Raw genomic sequence first — 22,264 nt, forward strand, 5'->3', positions numbered from 1 at the left:
CATTGTCTCCATTGACGCTTAACATGGTTAAGTAACTTATAACATACTCAAGGTCCCAGTAAGTGGGAGAGCTGAGTTTAATTAAATCTCAGCTCTGTCTGCTGTACAACCCATATTCTTAGTGTACTACATGTTCTCTCTCCTCCCACCAACAAGCAAATACAAGTATTTATTTGACCCGTTGGTGGGAGGTGGGAGCTGTTCAGTCATGAAATTGTGATATTTACAATAACTGCGATGTCTAATATCTTATTGCCCTTAGACTTCTTCCCCCAAAATAGGAACACTGTTTCCATTACACAGGGACACAAATGGCTTTCCCACTGTGACTTGCCTTTAGAGAGCCATCCTCCTCCTGGTGCATGATAGAAACCCCACACTGTGCACAATGCAGATACATCGCTTGTGGCTAGAGAAATTGTATCTGGTATAGTCACAACAAAGTAGAGGGATCCATCCAAACGGAAAGACATAAAGGCAGGAGACCAGTATTGGAAAAATAAATAGGAACAGGATGAATCTGTGAGAAGAACCAGTATTCTGAACTTTCACAGTCATCTTGGAAGAAGAGAATTTTGCAGAGGAATCTGAAGAGGGAAGGAAGGAGTAACTTGCTGGGTATGGGAAACAGTCCAGGGGCACAGATCATTAGGAGGTGAGGCTTTCCACCTCAGCTCCTCCACTGACCAGCTCTACAAACTTGGTCAAGTCACTGAACCTCTCTGGGCCTTAACACCCTCACTGGAACCATAGACGAGTTGGATAGATGTCTTCACAGGTCATTTTATGTTCTAAAGTTCTGTGATTCCAAGTGAAAGTAGATTTAAGCTTGTACTTCTGTTAAGCGTTCTGGTGGGTCTCAGTATCTCTTCTTTTTCTTTCATGCCCTTTTGGTGTAGGAAATTTGGTCTGGGACAAGGACTAAGTGAAAAGCTAAAAAATAAACAATGGATAAATAAATAGAAGGTGGGATTTTAAAAACTGCCTTCACAATAAATATGTATTTATACATTTTTGGCTTGAGAACTATAGTCGATTCAAAACAGCTTCAGTTTCTTTGACTGTTACACACATACCTCATGCAAAATCACAGCATGCCCTCCCACTAGTTGATAGCTGGATAAGGTGTTTGAGAAAATCATAGTGAGGACAATTAATGGTGGTTTCAGGACTGTCAGAGGTAGAAAAAAACATTGTAAGTTGTGTGGATGTGATGTGATAAATTGCAGATGTTGGGCCAAGAGAGTGAAAAGGAGAGAAGGTGATGTGAACACAGGTATAAGGATGTATGACAGTTTCCTCCCGGGGTGCCTGGAACTAAATGTGGTTGTTGGGGATTTTTTTCAGTTCTACTGTCTGTCTGTCTGTGGGCCCTCCACCCTCTTATCTTCCTCCTTCCTTTCTTCCCCTGTGCTGCCTACCTTGCCACTTCCGTTCTCCCTGAGAGACAAGTAGTATTTGGGTTTTGAAAAACAGTGTGGAGAACAAATCCCCAAAGCAGGTGTCAGTGGGAGTGACTTGAGTAAAATAGCTGGGGGCAGAGATCGTTCCTCAACTGCACATTCTAAAAACTGTCCGGGGGGAAAATGTGTTCCATTTAGCATATATTAGATAAACTGAAGTATGTTAAATATAGTCTGGAAAGTGTCTCAAAGGGCTGGAAAAGTGACCTGTAAGCCTTCGGTTGTACCATCATTGACTTGTAGGAATAGATCCTGATACCTGAAACATGGTTGGGAGGAAAGTCCATGTGGAAGGGTACCCCTCTCATCCGAAGAGACTTAGGGTCTCAGAGTTCAACATTATTCACTGTCTGTGGATAAAGATCTCTGAGTTTTCCCTTCTTTTTTTTCTTTCATGTGAATTTGCATGGTGACCACATTCTGGGCTCAAAGACCGAAAGCAGATGAGCAAATTCATTCTATAGCCAGGTCTGCCCATTCTTTCTCCTTTTCTAAGTATCCAGTTTTTCTGACTTTCTTCATCCTATTGGTCTGGACTTTGCTTTGTGTGCATTCATTGTCATGGACTCTAAATTATAGATGTTTTGACTTTCTGAAATTGGACTCTCTGGATGGAAACATATCCAAGGAAGATAGAGGTGCCCCTCTGTGACCCAAACCACTTGCAAATTCCAGGGCCGCACCTGCCCAAGCTGTCAATCACATGTTCTACAAATACACATATTCCCATCATTACTACCTGAGACAGAAAGACAGGGGTAGCTCCTTCCCTGCACTTCTGTTATGGGGTATGTCTTTGATAGACTGCTTGAGTACCATGGTGACAGGTACCATGGAAATAAAAAGACCAAATTAGGTGTGGGAGGAACTACGTATAGGCAGAATGACTTCAAAAAGATCTTGCCTTCTATGGTCTTTGGTCCTCTCTGCTGCAGAAGAATATAATTACTTGTTCATGTCAGGCCAGGAGCATGGGATCCATCAGCCTATCTGGGTTTGAGTTGTCTGCTTCAGGATTGGGCCATTGGGAAAGGCCATGCATATAGATTTGCCAACCCCATTAGATGAGGTGCATCTAATATTCATATGCAGGACACATCACACAGCTCAAGTCATGCTCTTTGTTTTTTGTTTTTCTCTTCAAGGTATTCGGAAACATAAAATTAGATGAGGAGAGTCACATCAACCGACACAACAACTTCCGGAGTTTCTTCGGGTCCCTCATGTTACTCTTCAGGTATCTGGATGCAAAACTCTTATACTGCGGCTGTCTTGTCAAGGGAGACAGAGTTACTCTGCCTCCTCCTCCTATTTGTCTCCTTGTTCTGCGTGTTCTGATCCTATCAGGATGTACAGTAGACTAGAGGCAGGGGTGGGGAGGTCAGTGCCTCTGAAAAAATGCTCTGATGACAAGAGAAAGTTTCCTTGACATCTTTGACTCAGAGGTTAGTTTGTAAATTGCAAGTTCAGAACACGCATGCCAGGACTCTGAGTAGGGAGGGTGGAGACAGTTTCCTGTGGACCAAATTCCATTTAAGGGCCGAAACCCTGGATGGCCAGGTTTATGTGGCCCTAGAGAGTCCCATCACTATCTCTACCACTGTCAGCAGAGACTCCTGAAAAGACAGAGAAGCAGTGGGTGAGGTGACAGAGCCCAAGAGAGACCTCCTGGGCCCTCTTCTCTGGATAGAAAGTACTGGAGGGACACTAACTGGTCACAAAAGGAACCTGCAGAGAAGAGAAAGGGGTGGGTGAGTTGGGGAAGAGGGCCAAGGAGAGGATGAGACACGCAGACCTGATACTACTAACCAAAATCTCTTTTGGGCTCAGGAGTGCCACAGGTGAGGCCTGGCAGGAGATAATGCTGTCGTGCCTCGGGGAGAAAGGCTGTGAACCCGACACCACTGCGCCATCAGGGCAGAATGAGAATGAGCGCTGTGGCACCGATCTGGCCTATGTTTACTTTGTCTCCTTCATCTTCTTCTGCTCCTTCTTGGTGAGCAAACCCTGTGCTCTTGGCTTGAGATGTGGCCTACTCTACCCTATCCCGCCCCATCCTCCAAGAAACTCTTATTTATTTTGAAAGAGAGAGAGAGCAGGGAGGAGCAGAGAGAGAGAGAGGAGAGAGAGAGAATCCCAAGCAGGCTCCACACCATCAAGTACAGAGCCCGATGCGTGGCTCGAACTCATGAACCATGAGATCATCACCTGAGCCAAGATCAAGAGTCGCATGATCAACCAACCGAGCCACCCAGGTCCCCTCCCAAGGAACTTTTAAAGGCCAGGTTCCTTAGCCAACTCCTGGGTGGGTGACTTCCCATGGCTGACACTGGACAGTTCTTGCTGCTTCTAGGGAAGGATTACTGTGAGAAGGAACAACAAGTGGAGTGGAGTTTAGGGAATAGAGTATTGAGCTTCATGTTGAATCTGTTGTGACCTGGAGTAAATCTGTCTTCTCTATACTTCAGGTATAGTATCTTACAGGGAGGACTAAGAATATCTTATCTCTCTTTTGGAGACTTTCAAAAGAGAAAAGGTACCTTGGAAGTACAAAGTGGTAGCATTAATAAGGTAGAGTGATGACAATATACGATGTAATAGATGTGATCTCTCTTCTGTCATTTTGTTTGATGACAGTTGGCCAGCTTGAGAGGCATGAAAGGAAATGGACTGTTTTGGGCATTAGTAAATATTAAGTGATATAGGTGAAGCATACCCACTTTGAAAATGGTGAGAAGCCCTAGATGGCCTTCTTAATTCTTTTTGGGAGAAAGCATGAGTTAGCACACCAGCATCCAGACATCCCTGCCCTGCACAGTCATGGACAAGGTGCTACCAGATAGGTTAAAGGGTCGGTCTGATGTTTCTGGCCACCCTGACACCCCTCAGCTTGGCTTCGCTGCTAATGTCACTCGCCGAACAAGTCTAAAACTAAGGCAATACCACTGAAAAGTGGTTAATTTCCCAGCCGTGCAGCAAGTGAATTATCTCATGGCCAAGCGTTTCTACTTCCCTAAAGTGATCATGAGGAGATTTGCCACATGTCTAGCTCTCTGGTGTGGAAAAGCAGCTTGCAGGCAGACTTTGGAGGGTGGTCAGCAGGTTAACGTAGCAGAGAGTGAGCCAGCTAGAGACTTGGGTAGCCTGCCTTGTGTCTTGGCTTTGTTGCTGTTCTAGAATGGCCAAGACACTTTCCCTTTTGTAGCTTCTGTAAATGGGAGGGAAAATGAGTCGATATAAGGGTATTATTTTCATGGTGAGCGGGGATTTGTTTGAATACACTCTCTTCTTGGGGGTGTGAAAGGTTTTCAATGAAAAAGAACACAAAACAGTGTCTTAGAGGCCCTGGGGAGAAACTGTGAGTGGGTTATAGTCACTTTGTCGGCTGGAGTCCAAGGGAGAAAGGCATATGGGGGTATGAGTGCTTGTTGACGGGGCTGCTGTAGGGGTGATACGGAGCAGGTAGAAGGGCATGTGGACAGCTCAGCTTTATCCTACATGGTGTAAGTGTTTAATAATAAATATTTAAAAGAAACCAAGATATAACTGGAAAATTAATTAGAGACTATAAAGGTACTCAGAATTTTGAGATGGAGGGTGCTGCATAATTCACATTAATGTTATTTTTAAAGAGGCTATATTCAGGATGAGATGATCTGCTTTCAAATCTCAGCCCTGCATGAGACCGACTTTGTGACCTGGGGCAAGTCACACAGCTTCTTAACTCAAACCAACCACTCTAGACTTACTGATCTGCTGTGATGAGCCAGGCTGTGTGCTTAGAGGTGAGAATACAAATGTGTCCTTGGAGGCATATGTGCCCTCGAAGGGCTGATGATAATTAAGCCTGCCTCACAAGGTGAGAGGAGCATTAAAGCAAATAATAGGTGTGAGTGTGCACACCATGCTATAAAAGACTACACAAATATGAAGCGAAGATAATACTGTTTTATTAACATTAATAATAAGTACCTTGAAAGGAGTGTAAAACAAACGTGTGGCTATGTGGAAACCCCTTTAGAACCCAGGCGGTGATTGAATATATGTATTCACGGCGGCTCCAATCTCAGTGACAGAAAGAAAGGCCCAGCCCATGATTAGGTTCAGGTTTCATGAGACAGAACTCCCCGAATAACAGTGACTTAACCAAAAGAGATGTTTGTTTCTCTTGCACACCAGTGAAGTCTGGAGGAAGGCAGTACAGGCTTGTTTCGGTCGTTCCACAGAGTGGTGAGCACCCCAGACATCACCTCCAGGGGCTACACGGCTAGGCATCTGCTTGTATTCTAGGCAGTGGGACAGAGGAAAACAGAGGAAGGCAAGCAGGAATGAGACTGGTTGTTAGGAAACAGCCAGCAGTCTGTCTGTATTGCGGAGAAGACTCCAACCACGTCCTGTCTCCAGACTTTCTCCTTATCTTATATGCCGTCTGCATATCTGGCACCTCCATCCACCTGGCCATTTTGCCTGGGAATCAACAGAGATCCAATCCTCTTGTCCCCTCAGGCAGTTCTGTCTCTCAGGCAGGACTCTTTCACTGTGAAAGACAGGACACGAGGCTACATCTGGCCTAAGCAAAAAGGGATTTTACAGGCATATGTAAATGAAGAGTCTTGGGGCAGGAGAGGCATTAGCAGGCTTGATCTGGCCCTCAGATGACATCACCAGGACCAAGTTTCTTTATTTATGGATCTCTTCCTCCAGACTCCTCCCTGTGAACTCTTTTCCAAACACCCCCAGCCTCTGGCTCCAAGATGGCTGTAGCAGCAGCTCTAGACCCCAGTCCTCACATATTCAAGACTCACAGGGAAGAACAAGTCTATTGCCCAGAAGGTTCAATACCATTTTATTGGCCTTGATTGGATCACCAATCACTGTGGCCCAGGAAAATGGGGTTCAGTGTCTGATTGAGACCTGGGTCATAGGTGGTACCCCACTGAACCATATTAACTGGGTATAGGCGGCGGGGGGGATGCAGGGGGGGTGGTCCTCAAGAGACCAGATGTATAGTAAATGAGTTCTAGGCAGCCAAGAAACAATAAAACAGTGCTATTCAGGTGGTCTAATTCTGTCAATACCATGTCCTTCGATTCTCCTATCTATACTACTCTCCTGCTACTGCCTTGGTTCAGAAGCACCACAAAACTCTCCCCTGCTTCCAGGGGCTCCTTCTGGATAAAATATATCTAGGTCTTTATCCTAGTTCAAACCCCTTTAGTGGATTCTGTTGCCTACTGCAAAATTGAGACCAGAAATGGGGGGAACTATAGCCCGTGGATCATATCTGGCTTGCCACCTCTTTCTGTATGGCCCATGAGCTAGTGGTTTTTACATTCTTAAATGGTTAAGGAAAAAATAAAAGATGGATAATATTTCATGAACTGGAAATGATACGAAATTCACATTCATACCCCTTTCTGGTCCCGTTGTAACCTGTCTGTGTATGCTTCTTAAATGGCTCATAAAAAATTTTACACCATTTGTGTGTTCCTCATACATCACAGTCTGTGCTAAATACTAAGTCTTTAAGAATATTCAAGGAACAGGTGAAGGTCTGCTCTGTTTTAAGCAATGTGCTAGGCATAGGAATGTATCTCTGGACAAAACTGTCTTACTTCCCATCCTTAGCACCTGGATCTCTGCAGCACAGTGGGTGCACAATAAATGCTGTGCAAATGTTGTGCAAATCAGTGAGACAACGGGGTCTTGGAAGCCACTTCAGGTCGTGAATGGCTTCCAGGTCTTCACACAGTAAGCCACGCAGTCAGCTCTAAGGCATCTTACCAGTTCTTCTGTTGGCTCCTTTTGTGGAGCAGGGTTGGGGGTGGGGGAGGCTAGAAGGGAGGATTGGTGTCAGGCCTTGACTTCGAGAATGTTGTCGCTCTTACTGCTCCCTCTGCTGCAATAACAAATTAATTGAACAGATAATGAAGTGACTCTTTTTGTGGGGTTCTTTCCAAATATAAAGTGGCATTGAAGAGTGAAATAATACACAGTGAAATGTGTGGAAATTCTGATGAAAACACGTGGCATTCAACAAGATGAATAGGGCTTTAGTTAGGAACTTCGGCCTCACACACTTTTGAATTCTTTATTGGCCTTGAAACCTGTTTTACTGTGTTAGGTTTGTTTGCACTACCTAATTCCTCTTCTCCCCCATGCCCTCCAGATGCTCAACCTGTTTGTGGCCGTCATCATGGACAACTTTGAGTACCTGACTCGGGACTCATCCATCCTAGGGCCTCACCACTTGGACGAGTTTGTCCGCGTCTGGGCAGAATATGACAGAGCTGCATGGTGCGTAGGCCTCTCGACCATCCCAGTGGGGCCCATAGCAAGGGCCTGTGGGGTTCCCAAGGAAGGGGTTGGAACCAGAGCCACCTAAAGGTCTGCCTGTTACAGAAGGAGAGGAGATTCCTCTCAGTCCTGGCCTGGGGAAGAGCTCAGGCCCTCAGATTGGCTCTGGCATCCAGCCAGCCAACAAAAACATAGCTTCTTTATCGTCCTTTTCCCTCTCATTCCTCCTGTGATAGGCCTTCCTTTTCTTTGCCAATCTCATCACACAGTCTGCACCTCAGAGTGCTTGGTTTCAATCACCAGAGGGGCTTCCAGTAATCTTTTTCTTTTCCTTCCCTACCAGTGGTTAGTGGACTCCTTTGAGTCATTGGGGCGGGGAGAGGGGTGGGTTGACAGGGGTCTTCGGGGCCAGAACATCTGGCCATCACAGTAAGTGACATTAGCATTTTATCTCCCTCATCCCTCTCGAAAGACATGGTTTGAGATTGACTAAAATTATGTAGAAAACTGAGCAGGCTGTTCTTCCAACTGATCCCCTAAACACTTAAGGATTTTTATATACAGAATTGAATTAAATGGCAGGAATTTGCATGAATCACCTCCCCCGATTTCTTTCACCGTCCAGTATTTCTCAGATGATGTGCCTCCTGGGCTTCCGAGCAGGGGTTGGCAAACTTCAGCTTCAAGGCTAAACATGGTCCACTGCCTGTTTGTGTGAGTAAAGCTTATTAGAACACAGCCATCCACTCATTTATGTATAGTCTGTGGCAGCTTTCACACCATAAGGAAGAGTTGTGTAGTTGTGACAAAGACAGTGTGACCCTCAAAATACAAAGCATTACCTGATCCTTTACCAAATAAGTTTGCCGATCCCTGCTTTAGAGGACAGAAACAGCATTTTGGCCCCTCACGGTTGAGGACAGGGTGACTGTTCTATAAGCACTTCCTTCACAGGAACTTTTCTGTCCCATGTCATTTTAGTTCTAGGATCTTATCTCACCAATCTTCCCATTCTGGTCCCCCTCTGAAAATACTACAAGAAATGCCATCCTTCACAGGAATGGCCCACGTTGCTTCCACCTGGAGCCCCTTCATAATCTGAGACTCATCCTAAAATCTTCCCTCCTGTGAGGCTGTTGAACTTGGGTCAAATGTCAGAAGAGTGAATCAGAATTCCTCTTCCCCTCAGTAATTATTAATGACTTAGGGCACAGAGTTCTCTAAATCCATTCCTATTACGATGGCTGAGCAACAGCTTTTCCTCTCTGGATCTACTTTCTGGTAGATGTGCTGCTTAGAAAGCCATGGGTGCTGTGCTAGAGGGAATGTAGCCAGGGCTTGCATCAAATCAGCCCTGTGGCCTTGGACAAGTCACTTAACTACTCTGAGCTTCCTCATCTGTAAATGGTGTTGATACCTGCCTGCTTTGAAGGGTGGTAGTAGGATGATATGAAATCATGTATGTAACTGTTGTTATAACTGACAATAACTATACAGGAAAACAACCAGAAACTATGGAAAATTGGTTTGGAAAGCATGGATGGCCATGGGATTGGGAGCCTGAGAAGGGATGTCTTCACTCAACCTGAGAGGAGAACTGCTAGCAGAGAAGTTCATTGCTCACCTGGCCTCACTCAGGTGTCTTTAGCTCTCTGAAACCACAGCTTCCTGTGCTTTCATATTATCTTGGGACCCAAATACTATGTGCATTAAATGTGTTCCTCCCGACTCATTCTGGCTGCTGGGAAGAAATGATTCCATGAGGACTAAAACAAACAAACAAACAAACAAAAAAACCATGAGACTCAAATATAGGAGCTGTGAGAGAGCAAAAATAGAATGGAGAATCTCTTCTGCTTTGAAATTCACAGTGTCATGTTCTGGTTAGAGTTTCATTGGCCTTCTTTTTGAGGTGCAGGGGAAAGAACTAACAGGGATAACGTGAGCCAATGTGTTCAAAAAGAAGACTCATACAGGATGCAGGGAACACCAGCCTATAGGCAGTACCAACCCACCCGCATCCCAATCTCAGTAAGAAACAAAGAGCAAATGGTTAAATGAACTTCCTCTCAAGAATCAAGAGACTTGAAGTACCGATGAGCTGTTATTTAGAAAAAGAGGAGGAATTAACACCAAAATCAAAAAAAGGCTGGAAAGAGTAAAGCTGGGGCAAAGCCTCACGTGGCAGCTGGCAAGGACTGGATGCTCAGAGGTGGACATGTGTGTTTATAATTTCCAGTGGAAACCGTGGTCCATACTGGGATGTTGCTTCCTTGTTCTGGTCTCTGAAAGAGCAGATGCTTTAGCTGCTGAAAAGGAATCAGTTGTTGATTCTGTCCTTCTCACGGAAAGCCAGGACTCTCTAGCAGGCCCTTGTGAAAGAAGGTTGGTGAGATAGGTCACCTTGTTCCTGGAATTCTGGCTGGATCTGACCAGGCTGCCTGTGGGCTGGCCGGCAGGAGCAGAGCCGGAAGGAGAGTGTCCACGGCTCCCTGCCAGGCTGCTCTCCCAGCACAGATCCAGGCGGGCTCCCACCGAGGGAGCAGAGCTCGCCCAAGCTGAACTCGGGAACAATCTGCCACCAAGAGAAGCAAAGCCCTTTGCAAATTCCCTTGTGCCAACTGAGCTTCTTGCTAATTAGCCTAATGGGAAATTTGTCTCTCACAGTCTGCGGAAAGATGCTGACTTCCCACTGCCCCTGACAAGCGGGTCTGAGTAACCGACTGTAATCAATGTCTGCGAAAAGCAAACAGTTGGGCAGTCCACTTCACGGCAGCCTGGCATCTGCTCTTGACAGCTGTCAGAGGCATTTGTGTGAACTCTCAGGCTGTGCTCTTCAAGGCCTGGCTCGAGCCAGAGTCCATTTTCTGCATCTGACGAAGTGTGGGCCAGATAGGTGTCTTGGGGTGCTCTTGGTCATGCAGCAGCCCCTCTGGGCACTGGACGGGTTCTGATTTCCTTAGAAAATTGGGGGCAGTGCAGTTCAGCAAGGTGATGGTTCTCTGAGGCTCACTGCTCTCAGCCTCTCCTGGTTGGGTTTTACCAGGCCGGAGGGAAAAAGCTGCTCTCCCTCTTCCAGCCCTCAACATCATGGCTAAACTGTCCTGTCTTCCCCACCCTTCTCTGAGTGTCCTATTAACCCACCTGTGCTTCCTTTACAGCGGCAGGATCCCGTATAAGGATATGTACAAATTAGTGCGGGTGATCTCGCCGCCTCTGGGCCTGGGAGAGAACTGCCCCTACAGGGTGGCTTGCAAGGTTTGCCTCCCAGTCCCCAGCCATGACCGGCGGTGGGGTGCCACTTCGAACCCACCTCTCCGTTCTGCTCCACCACCGCTGCGCCACATGAGGGAACCTTCATGTTGCTTTCCTTTGAGTTTAAAGAGGTCCAAACACTCCCAGAACCAGCAGCTGTTACAGAAGGAAGAAGGGCACATTTTGGGGGGAAGGCAGAAGAAAGGACTTGATATGGAAGGCCGATTTGACCTCTCTCACTTTTCTGCACATGCACACACTCAGTCATGTGTACGCACACACAAACGCACACACACACACACACACACACACACACACACACACTGTCTCTCTCCCTCTCCCCACTCCATCTTAATCTGTAGATTTCACCAGAAGGACCTCCCCGTCCTCCAGAGAATGCAGACGTCTTCACTGGAGAACAGAGAACCTCCTTTTGGTGAAAAGCAGCAGCATCCTCCCATGTGCAATGTAGCAAAATGTGATGCTCGTTGTCCCTACCTCCGCCCATTCTCCAGCCCCTGGATAGTTTGGTCAGAAAGGACTGTAAAAGCCTGAGGACAGAAAGGAGGGGAGAAACCATAATGAATCAGGGCAGGAGGTGAGAGTGGTAAGAGAGGGTAGACTTGGGGTGTGTAGAAGAATGCAGTAGCTCAGGGGGTCTGCGAAGGTCTCTGTAGGGCAGCGGAGGCTCCTGAGCAGATTGCTTGCCTTAGGGGTCTTATGTGTAGCGTTGAGGGGATCGAGGGGGCCTGTCATAACTGCGACATCACTGCTTGTTTGTGAGACCAAGGACATTGCTCAGGGGCACATAGGACCCCCTCTTCAACTCTGCCAGACCCTGGGAACTGGAACAGGAGCGGCTCTGCCAAGCCACCGTCCGAGGCCAAACCCGCTGGCTAAGGAAGCATCTCCTGGTGCCGCAGGAGAGAAGGGTGGGCTCTCTGGGCGTAGCTCGGTCCGGCAGCTGGCAGAAGACTTAGGCCCAGGAAGATGCCAGCCGGGGCAATGGGAAGGAGCTGGCGTGGGGTGGTGACACAGTGATTCCTGTACTCAGGAGGCCAAACAGCTGCCTCTGCTGAGACTCTTTAAACTCCGCCCCGGTGAAACCTGCAGCCGCATGTGGGGAGAGCCGGGAGGGCAGCATGGCATGCGAGATGCTCTTCCTCCTCCTGGTTTGGTCTCTTCTGTCCCCAGCATGCCATCGCCCTGGGGCATGCCCGGAGTAGAGAGCACTCTTCCCCGCAGAGCCAGGTGGAAGCAACCGGCCGGCTCCGAAAAGTAGCGCGCCACTTTCAGTGCAAGTTGCCGCCTCCTTTCGCACACACACCACAGAGGGGGATACACGATGTTCCGCCTGTGGGTTCAGAGGAGGAGAAGGGCCTGACATGCAGGTCGGGGCCCCGTCCCAGCCGGGGCCAGAAATCCTAACCCGTGGCTGGAGCACCGTCTATCCGTTTTATACCGCTCGCACACAGCCCTGGGAATTGAAAACAGGCTTGTGTTGTTTGGAGGATGGATAGAGTGAGTAGCGAAGTAGGTAACAATCGACCACGAGGAGAAAACGCGTCCCCATGACTGCGCAGCAGAGTCAGGGGGACCAGAGGTTGCCACCAACGTTCCCGGGTCTGTGTGGGGCGTGATATAAATCCGCACCAGGATGGAGTCCCGTGTACGATTTGCCTCGATTAACAGGTTTCCTATTCTTTTTCTGTTTGTCCATTTTGTTTTGTTTCTCTTCTCCTGTTCTCTGTATTATTTTGTTTGTTTTGTTTTGGCTCTCTGGGAATGCCTGTTCTCCTTTCCTCCTGGTCTGCATCCTTCTCCTCACTTCCTTCCCTGCCCTGCCCACCCACCCCGTCTCCACTTACCACCCCTCCATGAGCAGTGGCCGCATCCATTACACTGAGATGTATGAAATGCTGACTCTCATGTCACCACCGCTAGGCCTCGGCAAGAGATGTCCCTCCAAAGTGGCATATAAGGTAGACCACCCCTTCCTTTGTTCTGGGCTAGAGACCAACAGGAGGGAGGCCAGAACATGGGGAGGAAGCTGGGCCGGGGAGGTGGAGGAGGGAACCAAGGGGAAAAGGAATGATGAGGTCAAAGGGCAAGGAAGGTTCCTGGAAGTATGGAGTCCCGAAACAATATGAGGAATGATTGGCAAGAGTCTTCACCGTGGGGCTTGTTATGTGTTCTTCTGCGTGTCTCCAAGCGTGTGGCTTCTTGTGAGCAGATGACTAGAAAGGAAGTGTTAAGTAGCGTGTTTGCTCAGGGGAGGCAGAGTGGTGGCCTGCAGGATAGCATATATGGGCAAGAAGGAAGCGAACAGCAAAACTGCTATCAGAGCCTAGAAAAAACCTCCAATCAGATAAGCTGAGGAAATGATGCAGAAATTTGTCTAAACATGGTTCAAATTTTTAGGAGAGAGGCAAACACTTAATGAATGTCTTCTTCTTTGATATAGGAAGGAACTGTGTCATGGTTCCTTCTAGGTATTAGAAAAAAAGAAGAACGCGACTTCTAGGATACATGATGAAGGATCCAGGCCCCTTCCCCCACCAGCCCAGCTGCCCGGTTCTCTTGTCAGTACAAGGGAAAAGGTGACATTGGGCACAAGTTGCACTCAGCATTAGATTTGCATTATTGGCATGACTGATTTGGGGGCTGGCCCTGGAGTTATGGGTGGATTCCCCATGGCTTGCTCAGAGCAGCAGCATACATTGGAAGTCACCCGCCATTAGGGTACTCAGAGCTTTGGGGCCTGATTTTTTTTTCTCCACCCATTAGTAATAGTTACTGTTTGGTGTTTAGACTGACCCAGAACTCTGGAGCTCTTTCATCTGGGAACATACCACAGCAATGTGGCCACTTCTCTAGAAGCTTAAGGAAGTGGGAGAGAGATGGAACTCAGATACAAACAAGAAACTGACTTTACACTCTAAGACACCATGTCTGTAGAATCACATTAGGCCAGATGTTCCACTGGAGCATTAGAGATCCTGCCTTGGGAAGAGACATGTCCCTCCCTGCTAGGCTGGTGGTTCTGCCAGAGGACCTGCTGCTGCTGCTGCCTCCAACTTGTACAGCTCCAGAGAGCATCTCCTTGGAACAGGGCCCTTGAGGGCCCAGTACATGGCTCTTCATGTGCAGCTTATGGGCTGGCATCCTTTTTGCTCATGATGGCCACATCCCAAAGTACCAGGTGGTAGAATGTGGCCTTGAGTTTTTTGAATGTCGGGGATGAAGCTTGGAGGGTTGAAGGGGCGTGGGGACTGGAGGAAAAGTTAAAGGATTCCAAAAGCAGTATACTCTCTGGAAAGTGGATTTGGCCATTTCAGTTTGATCCCTTCTTTTGGGTGAGGGGAACAAGGCCTGCCCACTCTGCTCCTGCCTTGGTCACCCTTCTCTCATTCTCTCTCCTCTGCTGTTCCCAGCTTTCTTCCCCTGTACCCTGTTTGCACTCTCCTCCTTTTCCATCCTGCTCCACCTCATCCACCTTTGGATAAGTTGGACTTATGCATGTTCAATCACGTGCTGGCAAATTTCACCTTTTAAAGACTCAAAAAGGGGGGCATCAGGATGCATATTTCAACAGATAAGCAAAGCAAAATCTCTCCCATCACTACCTTTCCATGTGAGTTTTGGGGGTATCCATGGGACAAGGGGAAAGAGAGAGCAGCCTTGCATCAGGGAATGGAGCCACCTCCCAGAGCTGACTCCTTTCTCTGAGCCACTTCTTTCAGAAATCACTTTCCATCCCTATTAAAGACATTCTTAGGACCATGGAGGAGTCCTCAAGAATGATTAGTCCTCCTTCTTTTGGAATTTGGCAACATTCTCTAGTGGGGGGGGGAGGGACTAAACAGCAGCAAATGAGCCATAAGTGAGAAGCAGGGAGAGGAGGTGGGACCGGGGATGGGGAATCCTTGCCCTTCTTTTTTGTCTCAGCATTGACCTCCACACTTTTCTTCTCTTCTCACCAAGGTTTCTTTCGATATTTTTTTCCCTCCTGCTCTTTCTTTTCTCTCTTTCACACAGAGGTTGGTCCTGATGAATATGCCAGTAGCTGAGGACATGACAGTCCACTTCACCTCCACACTCATGGCTCTGATACGGACAGCACTGGACATCAAAATCGCCAAAGGTAAGCCAGGAAAGGAAAATGGGACTCTGGAACGACTCACCCAAGGTGGCACAGGACAGAGCTGTTTGAACATAACATCCGTCTGACAATGTCGTGATCTGAAAATCAACTATCAGGGTCCTAGTTTCACCTCTGACCCAATCACTATAATGTCTGCCATTTCTTCCTGGAAAATAAATGACTGGTCTGACAATCTCTAAGCCTCCTTTCAGCTTTACCAGGATGTGGTCTTCAGTGGATGGCACATAGTAGGCATCTTAGAAATATTTGTTTATTGAACAAATGAGTTTTAATTTTGTTCTTTTTGTTTCTTATGTGGTATCTCTAATGCTCTGGAAGGTTTGTGGCAGATACCATCAGGGCCGTTCTTTGCTCTTCTTGATTTCCAGTTCAGTGGTTTAGGAGAAAAAAGGTTTATTACTTCCAGATGGGCATCCAGCCTTCCTGCTCTTGCCTGATCCAAATCCTTCTTAAAATCAGGTCACTCAGACTATGGAGTCAGAGTTGCCGGAAGAATTGATGTATGTATAATGAGTCAGGGGAGGCTCCTTGTGGCTCTTTTCATCTTTCCCTCTGATATATTAAGCACCTGGGAGGTATTTCAAATGAATGAGGAAGCTGATCTTGGTCTTGGGGCCTCAGATCTTGTGGCAGGATATCCCTGAGTCACTAAAAATGGGAGCCAAAATGTGTTCTGCTTCTTCAGCAGAAAGACGTGGTATTACAAGATCCACTGTCACGAAGTGCCAAGATCTCCTCTGAGACTATGAGGTGCCATGCTGATTCAGCTCCTCCCCCCACCTGCTCCCTGGGTACTGGTTATTTGTATGTCTTTTTTATTTATTGAAGTTTATTTTATTCTAGGTGGTGCAGACAGACAGCAGCTAGACTCAGAACTACAAAAGGAGACCCTGGCCATCTGGCCTCACCTATCCCAGAAGATGCTAGATCTGCTCGTGCCCATGCCCAAAGGTGTGGGTCTCCTCCTGGGTATCGTTGTCACCTTGAGCTCAGCATACCAAGGCCACATCTTTTAGAACACTGAGGGATCAAGGAGATAAGGGAAGGTTGCTCTTTTATTCTTAGGAAACCCAAATCTCCCACTCCTTAATCCCTTTGGCATGAATTGAAAACATTTTCTCAAGATAGGTCACTGTAGTCGTGGGTGAAACTTCTTGGGTGCACAGCTCTCTCCCTACCCATAATACTGTTCAGCAAACCCTCATGCAGGTGGGAATAGGGTGCCATTACTTAGACATGGAAATCTAGACCAGTGGAGGTGATGCTTACTCACATGTGGTTTCTCATCAGTACGCCTACTCTCACTGGGTGGCTATGGAAGCTCCCAAAGATAGATATGCAACCTAGTCACTTTGTATCCTCAGGGTCTGGTGCATGTGGAGCTCTCAATAAATACTGGCTAGGTGGATGGCTGAGGGAGCAAACCTGGTTCAAAGAATGGGGAAGCTTGTGAGGTATCCTCACTCTCTGCCACCTGTCTTCTCCCTGTTCCCTTCCATGCCACATTTGTGTTTTTAGCCTCTGACCTGACTGTGGGCAAAATCTATGCAGCAATGATGATCATGGACTACTATAAACAGAGTAAGGTGAAGAAGCAGAGGCAGCAGCTGGAGGAACAGGTGAGGGTCACTGACAGTATGGGAGGTGGGTGGGCCGTGAGGAGTCACATGACTCCCTATAGGGACGGGCCTGTGCATAGCTGGGGCACAGTGCCCTGCAAGTGCTTAGAAGCAGAGGTAGGGGTGCAGCGTCCAGGAACTTTCTAGTTGTGGGGATTAGAAACCCAGTGGATCAGAGTATCAGGCATGTTCCTATATTACCCAAGTAAATTGTATTCCCCACTCCACCAACACACCCCAGGGTCATATGAGTTCCTTTTTCCTCCTTCCTACTTTTAACACAGAAAAACGCACCCATGTTCCAGCGCATGGAGCCTTCATCTCTGCCTCAGGAGATCATTGCTAATGCCAAAGCCCTGCCTTATCTCCAGCAGGACCCTGTCTCAGGCTTGTGAGTATAACCAATGGGTCCACAGCTGCCCTGTTTGCATCCTGTCGCCCATGCCATTGTGCAGGCCCAGAAATGCCCCAGAAATTATAGTCTGAGCCAAATGACCCTTTCTCTGAGGTGAAGACATTTTTTATTTTTATTTATGTATTTAATTTAATGTTTATTTTTGATAGAAAGAGACAGAGTGCAAGTGGGGGAGGGGCAGAGAGGGAGACACAGAATCTGAAGCAGGATCCAAGCTGTCAGCGCTGAGCCCGATGTGGGGCCCAAACTCACAAAGGAAGTTGGACACCTGACCGACTGAGCCACCCAGGTGCCCCATTACAATTTTTATTTTAAAATGGTTATTCAGCAGGGGTAATAAAAGGCAGACAATGCATATTTGGTATTGTGGCCAGCTTAAGAGACAGCACTGGGAATGGACAAAGGATAAAGGGCATAAGTTAGTGTCATCAAACAAATAAGAAATTGGCCATTAAATTAGTTGCCGAAGCTGAACTGGAATTTAAGTTTGTTATTCCTAACCTCTAGAGTATTCCCACTACGGTGCTATCTGTAATGAACAAAAGCAACCTTAGATCAGGCACAAAAAAAAAAAAAAAAAAAAAGATGTGTATATTGGAAGCAGAAACAAAACCTCAATTAAGGAATTTGTCAACTCTTCTGAGTTGCAAGCCTTAGCCCCTACTTGTTAGTCATAAATGCTTTATTATACCATCCCTATTTCATTATAACATGGTTTTTCTCTCCTCAACAAGCATGTACGAGTATCCAAAGGGCAGAAATTCCTCTACCCCATGTAAATGAGGTTTTGTTGTTGGGTTTAACCCAGTCCTGGTTCTCATGGAACCAATAGTCACTAAATATCACAACTTTAGGAATCATCAGGGGAATGAAAGCCACTTGGAGTCTCTCACCATGAGTTCCTTTCTGCCTGTGGTGTTGGACACCTGTTTTTGAAAAACATTGATTTCAGAGGTCATAATCCAACACATTTACAAGAGAAGCAAAGGACCAACACCATGACCAAGGCAATTGCTCATTTTTACAAATATTTGATGTGATGAGGTAGCAAGGTATGGATTCTCCTGTCTACACAAAACCGGCAGATGTTTATCTTTGATCTGTGCGGGAAGGAGGTATGCCTGGAGCAGTGGAACCTTCCCAGTGGAAGGGTGTGCAGCATTTTTCAAGAGTCCTTGGCTTAGAAAGGAGGCCACCCCTCTACCTAGACCTCTCTCACCGAAACATTTTGCTCTACTTAACTCCCACATGGCATCAGTCCAACTTCTCTCTGTGTTTATTGATTCATTTACTCATTGATTTGACCAATATTTATTAAAACCCAATATGATGGAAAAGCTGGCTCAGGCACTAAGTATTTAGCAGTCAACATTATCACGGTCCCCATGGAGACAAATCCTGAAAAAGAAATTTACAAAAGTGATGAAAGTTCAAATGGAGAAGGGTCGCCTATTGGAATACCACAGGAGGGAAGCAGCACACCTGGTCGGGGGGTCAGGGAAGTCTCTCTGCGGAAGTAATGTTTAAGTGAGACTCAGAGGCATGTTCTTCAAGAGAAGGGAGAAGGTGATAAGCTTCAGGAGCCTGATGGCTGGCTGGAGCACAGAGAGCTCAGTGAGGCAGCAGGTGACGAACTCCACTGGGGCCAGCACGTGGGAGCATTATAAATGGGATACGGGAGTGGGGTTTTACTCATCAGTGTGACATGATCAGACTTGAACTTTTCAAAGATCATTCTTGAATCCAGTGTGGGCTTGGATCAGAGGGGAGGAGTTTGAGAGACAGTACTGCTTTTGGTATGTGACTGCAATTGTGTAAATTATTAATGACTGTTCCTTAGACTAACAAGAGGGAGATGGGGAAAGATGCAAAGACTTGAAATATTATCAGTAGGGAGACTGGATGGGAGTTGGTGATTGATTTGCCTCAGGGAGTAAAGGAGAGGGGAAAAATAAAAGATGACCCCCAAGTTTCTGGCATGAGCCTTTGGGATCGATGTTGGCACATGTCCTGAGAGGGGGACATTGGTCCCTCCGTAACTTCTGCCCTTACTGAGCTTACACCTGGTGGGAAGCCAGTCATGAAACACAATTATTGGAAAGAAGAAAAGCTGTCATTTTCAGTCATTTGTATAGGAAGAAAACAGTGTGGCAAAATCTGAGTCCATGTGAAAAGGGGACCTGCCAGTTCTGGCAGAGGGAGAGATCAGAGAGCATTTACTTAACAAAGTGAATTTTGAAGGATGAACTCAAAGTAACATGAACAGAGTTTGTGGAGGGCAGAGGAGTTGGAGAGAAGCATTCTGTTCTCTGGGAACAGCCTGTATTAACATCTTGAGGCAGAAAGAAGCTGGGTGGGCACATTCAGTGAACTTAAGAGAATGAAATTCAAGAGCGGGGGGTGAAGGGCAAGAGGAAGCTGGAAAAATAGGAACTAGATCATGAGCAGCCATGTTCCAGACTTTATCCTAACGATGAGAAGACAGACAAGGTTTTTAAAGTAGGAAGCCAACTCTCAGTTGAAGTTAATCAACTCTGAGGTTGTTCAGTGATTCCAAGGGTCCTCTCTACCTATTAGAGATTCTGTGATTCCTCATACAGCAGTGCCTATCCTACTCCTAGTGGTTCTCAGGAGAAGACACACTGAGTAAGATGAGTAACATGTAAGCAGGTCATTTAAATATCAGATCACTCTGTATCAGTTGTGAAAATTCAGCAAACCTCCTCCCGGCAGCAAGGGGCCAGACCGGGGGGGGGGGGGGGGTGACTCTCTGCTCTTCAGATCTCTCCTTGTGATCCAAGTCAAGGTAAGATTGTGCCTATGGATTATTTTTAAGTAACTGGAACCCCTTGTTTATGCCTCAAATTTTCCAGTGGATGCATTCATGAGTACAGTAGACTCAACCATGAAAAGGCTGTTCCTCGAGCGTAAGATGGTAGACCCGTCTCCCCCTGCCAGCTCCACCATTACTGAGAGCTGCGGCCCAGACCCTGACCTTCTTCCCACGATCAGGAAGCCCACTCTGCATCCTTGAGTAGGTCAGAGGGCACCTGTTATTTTATAGCAGCTATCTTCTCAGGAAAGACTGGCTATCTCTTTTTCTCCTAACCTGCCCCGTGGATCCCATTGGCTAAGAGTGTCCACAGGTACCCAACAGTGGTTTAATATCAGGCACACAGGGACAGCTGTCCATACCTTTCATTCAGAGGCCTCTTACCTCATCACCACTCAAGCATCCCCCTACATAGCCATCAACCCAGAACTTACCACCTCCTCACCAGCACCTCTGAGATCACTCCACATGTTCATAAACCAACAGATACTATGTCTGGCACAGTCGTCCTTCAATAAATGTTCATAGCATTGAATTGTTTAGTTTGGCCAGGGATGTTGGCACAATAAAACCATATTTCTACTGAAACTGGAGGAAATTTTTTAAAAGACCATGACTGCTTAATATTTAAACAAATTGTTCTCTGTTTAAACTATGGCATTTTTTTCTGCTGAAGGGAGAAACTGAGCAGAAACAGGTTTGCAATCCAGCATTGGTCTTCCATATGGCTGAGTGTGACAAATAATGTCATTTGTCACAGATACACCAGTCACCAGCAGAATACTGAATGGTTCCCAACACAGGTTGAAAACAGTGGTTTCTCCTTTCCAATGCTTTTGCTGTTTTTTTTTTGTTTGTTTGGTTTTGTTTTTTTTTTTAGTTTTTAATTCTAGGGTCCAGCTGCCTGTCAGTTACCAGGCTTACAAGCCAGCCAGTACTAAAGGGTGGTACCTTGGTGGGAAGGAAGTCTTGTCTGGGGTGGGAATTAATAGTGGTGCCTATGACATGGCTTTCTCTCTTTTTCTCTCATGTACACATTACCTCCTACTTTGCCATTGCTTTTCAGGAGTGGCCGTAGTGGATACCCTTCGATGAGTCCGCTCTCCCCCCAGGAAATATTCCAGTTGGCTTGTATGGACCCAGCCGATGATGGACAGTTTCAGGAACAGCAGTCTCTGGTGAATGAATGAGTTACATGACCTCAAAAATCTTTCCTTGGTTTCCTGATCCCTCCCATCCTCATTTCAAAATTTTATTTCATAGCTATGGTTTATCAGGAAAACCCTTTCCAGTAGTCCTGCCAGTTAGTTTCCCCAGGAGTTTCCAGAAATTCATAGCTGAATTTCTGATGTTCTGTGACAAATGCTTCCTCTGCAGATTTTTACAATCCCAGAGGCCCCTTACCTACTGCAGGAACTTACACTGCTTCAGGCCAAACCTTCTTAACTTATGCCTGTAAGCAGCAAATGTAGAAGCAAGAGTCAAAATCTTGCCTTAGATATGGGGCCTTAGGATGGACCGTCAGAATGAGTGGCACCAAATGGACAGCTTAGTGTAGCCAGGTACTGCTTCTGGGAACACAGGAATACCCTATGCCAGCCCTTGGGAGACGCCCTGCTCCTGGATCACTCAGGGGAGCACGTGTGAGTGACTGGCTGTCAGCCAAGAGTTACAGAACAATCTCTTACCTCTTTTCTGTGTGTCCCTTTGGGTCACAATTCTACCAGCCAAGTACATTCTAAGAGGTCCCTAAAATCCTTCCCATAAGCCTAGAGTTTTGTTTTTGTTTTAATGTTTGAGAGACAGAGTGAAAACGGGGTAAAGACAAGAGAGATGGAGACACAGAATCCAAAGCAGGCTTCAGGCTCTGAGCTGTCAGCACAGAGCCCGATGCGGGGCTCAAACCTTCATGTGTGAGGTCATGACCTGAGCCAAAGTCGGACGCTTAACCACATGAGCCACCCAGGTGCCCCAAGCCTATAGTTTTTTATTAGCATAAATGATAAAATTCCTGAGAAACCTCGAGTCAAGTTTAAGCTTGGAGAAGAGGCACACTGACCTTTAGATTTTGCTAATACAAAGCTAACATGTGATTTCCAATGATAATAGACTTTACCATTATCCTTAGTTCAGGAGTCATCAGATCAGGTTCCTTCCTGAGCTTAGAATTAAACCCCAAGTGTTCATTGGCCTGGGAAGAAAAAGACAAAACCCAAC

At 46.7% G+C, this 22,264-nt stretch overlaps 1 protein-coding gene across 5 annotated transcripts in view; it reads left to right on the forward strand.

Moving 5' to 3' along the window:
* CACNA1E (calcium voltage-gated channel subunit alpha1 E) overlaps positions 1 to 22,264 on the forward strand; it is a 660,165-nt gene that overhangs the window by 621,924 nt on the left and 15,977 nt on the right. For 3 of the 5 annotated variants that reach the window (XM_086694632.1, XM_086694633.1, XM_086694635.1), the window contains 9 exons: positions 2,609 to 2,700; positions 3,294 to 3,459; positions 7,633 to 7,760; positions 10,922 to 11,018; positions 15,054 to 15,159; positions 16,024 to 16,131; positions 16,699 to 16,799; positions 17,084 to 17,190; positions 21,114 to 21,225. In XM_086694632.1, the coding sequence (XP_086550758.1) occupies positions 2,609 to 2,700; positions 3,294 to 3,459; positions 7,633 to 7,760; positions 10,922 to 11,018; positions 15,054 to 15,159; positions 16,024 to 16,131; positions 16,699 to 16,799; positions 17,084 to 17,190; positions 21,114 to 21,225 (1,017 nt within the window). Of the gene's footprint in view, positions 1 to 2,608; positions 2,701 to 3,293; positions 3,460 to 7,632; positions 7,761 to 10,921; positions 11,019 to 12,900; positions 12,998 to 15,053; positions 15,160 to 16,023; positions 16,132 to 16,698; positions 16,800 to 17,083; positions 17,191 to 21,113; positions 21,226 to 22,264 lie in introns of all 5 variants that reach the window. The other 2 variants (XM_086694634.1, XM_086694631.1) reach the window with 1 other exon arrangement.

Source organism: Puma concolor, chromosome E4, assembly GCF_028749965.1.
Source record: "Puma concolor isolate L17-30 chromosome E4, mPumCon1.1.hap2, whole genome shotgun sequence".
NCBI lineage: Eukaryota > Metazoa > Chordata > Mammalia > Carnivora > Felidae > Puma > Puma concolor.